Source organism: Acomys russatus, chromosome 19 (genome assembly GCF_903995435.1).
Source record: "Acomys russatus chromosome 19, mAcoRus1.1, whole genome shotgun sequence".
In the NCBI taxonomy this organism is placed as follows: Eukaryota; Metazoa; Chordata; class Mammalia; order Rodentia; family Muridae; genus Acomys; species Acomys russatus.
In genome coordinates, this window is record NC_067155.1 from 19885932 (window position 1) to 19888050 (window position 2119).

At 60.4% G+C, this 2119-nt stretch overlaps 1 protein-coding gene across 1 annotated transcript; it reads right to left on the reverse strand.

The window, feature by feature from the left end:
- Positions 1 to 527: 527 nt before the first annotated feature.
- On the reverse strand, positions 528 to 1552 carry Ffar3 (free fatty acid receptor 3). The gene has a single exon (XM_051162734.1). It carries the CDS (start codon positions 1523 to 1525, stop codon positions 566 to 568), a length of 960 nt encoding a protein of 319 aa, XP_051018691.1. The 5' UTR covers positions 1526 to 1552; the 3' UTR covers positions 528 to 565.
- Positions 1553 to 2119: the final 567 nt, after the last annotated feature.

The window sequence follows — 2119 nt, forward strand, 5'->3', positions numbered from 1 at the left end:
GTTCATGAGTATCCCAGAAGATCTGGATTTATGGAGTGGTAGGAACTCTCTGGAAAACCCTCACATGGGCAGGTTGTTCCCTCATCCTTGGACCCCCCCCCCGCCGGGCTCCCCCACCCTGAAGAGCCAGGCGGAGTTGGTGGCTCGCGCCCTTCCCCCACCCTAGGTCTCGTCTCCCCCACCCCCGCCCCCGCCCCCGCCCAGCTCCGCTGCTCCAGCCCGGGGCAGTCCCCTCCCTTTTTCCACCCAGGGAGGCACCTAAGCTGGCTGGCCCTGGCCCAGGCGTGCCTTTTTCTCCTGGAGAAGCCTCTCACCACCCGTAGCTTCCCAGAGTTGGAATCCAAAGCGAGTGAGAGCGTGGGAAGGAGGGCGACGTGAAGAGTCCGGAATATGAGCACGTCCAGGGAAAGCTGAGAGACAGCAGTGTCCTAAGGCCCGTCCCAGCGCGGTCTGTCTGTCCCTGCGGACACATACCTGCCCACTTCCTCCTGCCGCCCCCCGCGGGGGAGATCTCGCTGTCAGCCAACGGCTCCACGCCCCTCCTCCGGTCCGTCCACCCTTCTCTCTAGCTCGGACATTCCTTGGACGGCTCTTCTGCGTTCTTTACCTTTAGTTCCAGGCTGATTTCCTGAGTCCAAGGCACACAGCCTCTGGTCAGCCTCTCCAGGAGCTGCTGGAAGTCGGCTTGGAACTTGGAGGACGAGAAGTAGAAAACCAGAGGGTCGATGCACGAGTTAAGGGTGCTGAGCAGGAGCACGTAGCTCCGCCAGCTCGGACTCTCACCCCGGACGTAGCCTACAACGTGGGACATATTATAGGGGCCGAAACACACGAAGAAGATGAGCAGTGTAGCCGCCAGAAGCCCCATCACCCTCTTGCGCCGGCGCCGGCTGGCTCCCCGGCTGAGAATCCACACCAGGCGGCTGTAGCAGTAGCTCGTGATACACAGGGGCACCATGAAAAGGACCACAGCCATCTCCAGCCGAACAGGCAGGAGGATGGCCAGCTGGTCCTCCCGGAATTCCAGGTAGCAGGTCCCATTGGTCCCCTGGCTGTAGGTGGCGTTTCCCCAGTATTCGGTGACATAAACCACACTGCAGTGAGCTGATGCCAGGAACCAGCAGACGCCACTGACCAGACTGGCCTGCGCCAGCCGTGGCCGGGTTTTGTACCACAGTGGGTAGGCCACGCTCAGGAAGCGCTCGATGCTCACGGCCGTCAGGAAGAGGGAGGTGAGATAGATGGTGGTGAAGAAAAGGAACCCAGAGAGGGGGCAGAGGATGAAGGGCAGGGGCCATCTCATGCCGCAGGCCGCCTCCACCATGCGGAACGGCAGGAAGAGCAGTAGGAGCAGGTCCGAAAGGGTCAGGTTTAGCAGAAGTAAGTCCACAGCCACCGGGCGGCGGCGAAGCTTGCCCACGAAGACCACCATCGCCATCACGTTGAGGGGGAGTCCCACGAGGAAGACCAGCAGGTATACGGAAAAGAAAAGCCAGTGATTGCCGGCAAAGAAGCTTGTCTCCATGGTCCCGGATGCTAGTGAGACAGAGAGGAGTAGGGGGGTAGTGGGGGGAGCTGGGGCGGGTGTCTAATGGTTCTCCACTGGGAGACTCTTACCTATGAGGCAGGAATGTTACCATCACTGCCTACCCCCCACCATCGTAACCCCATTTGCTCTCTCCTGAACCGTGGTCCTGCCTGCCTCCCTGGCTTCCTGTCCCTCACCCAGTACAGACATCTTTAAGGTGCCTTTGCGGGGGTGGGGGGGGGGTTGGGGGGGCCGGGTTGGATGGTGGGGGGGCGGGGGGTTGGGGGGACGGGGGTAGCCCTCAGCCCCACACTCACCAGCCTACTGGAGAATCGGGACGCTGGCTGCCCTGCAACCTGCTGGCTCCTCCAGGACCAGGGTGACGAGCTGGCTGTCCAAGAGAAATGATAAAGACTTGATGGTGCCTATGACGTCACTCGCTACAGAACCGCACAAAAGATGCTTTGAGAGCTCTGCTATCCGGGCAGTGTCCGTATGCAAAACAAAACAAAACAAAACTCCAAGGATGTGTGTGTCGCTGCATATACAGTCTCCGGGAGGACCTTTTTGTCCTCATCTCCTACACTTGGA

Coding starts and splice junctions, on each gene's coding strand:
- Ffar3 (XM_051162734.1), bottom strand. CDS start 1,525: ATGGAGACAAGCTTCTTTGCCGGCAATCACTGGCTTTTCTTTTCCGTA.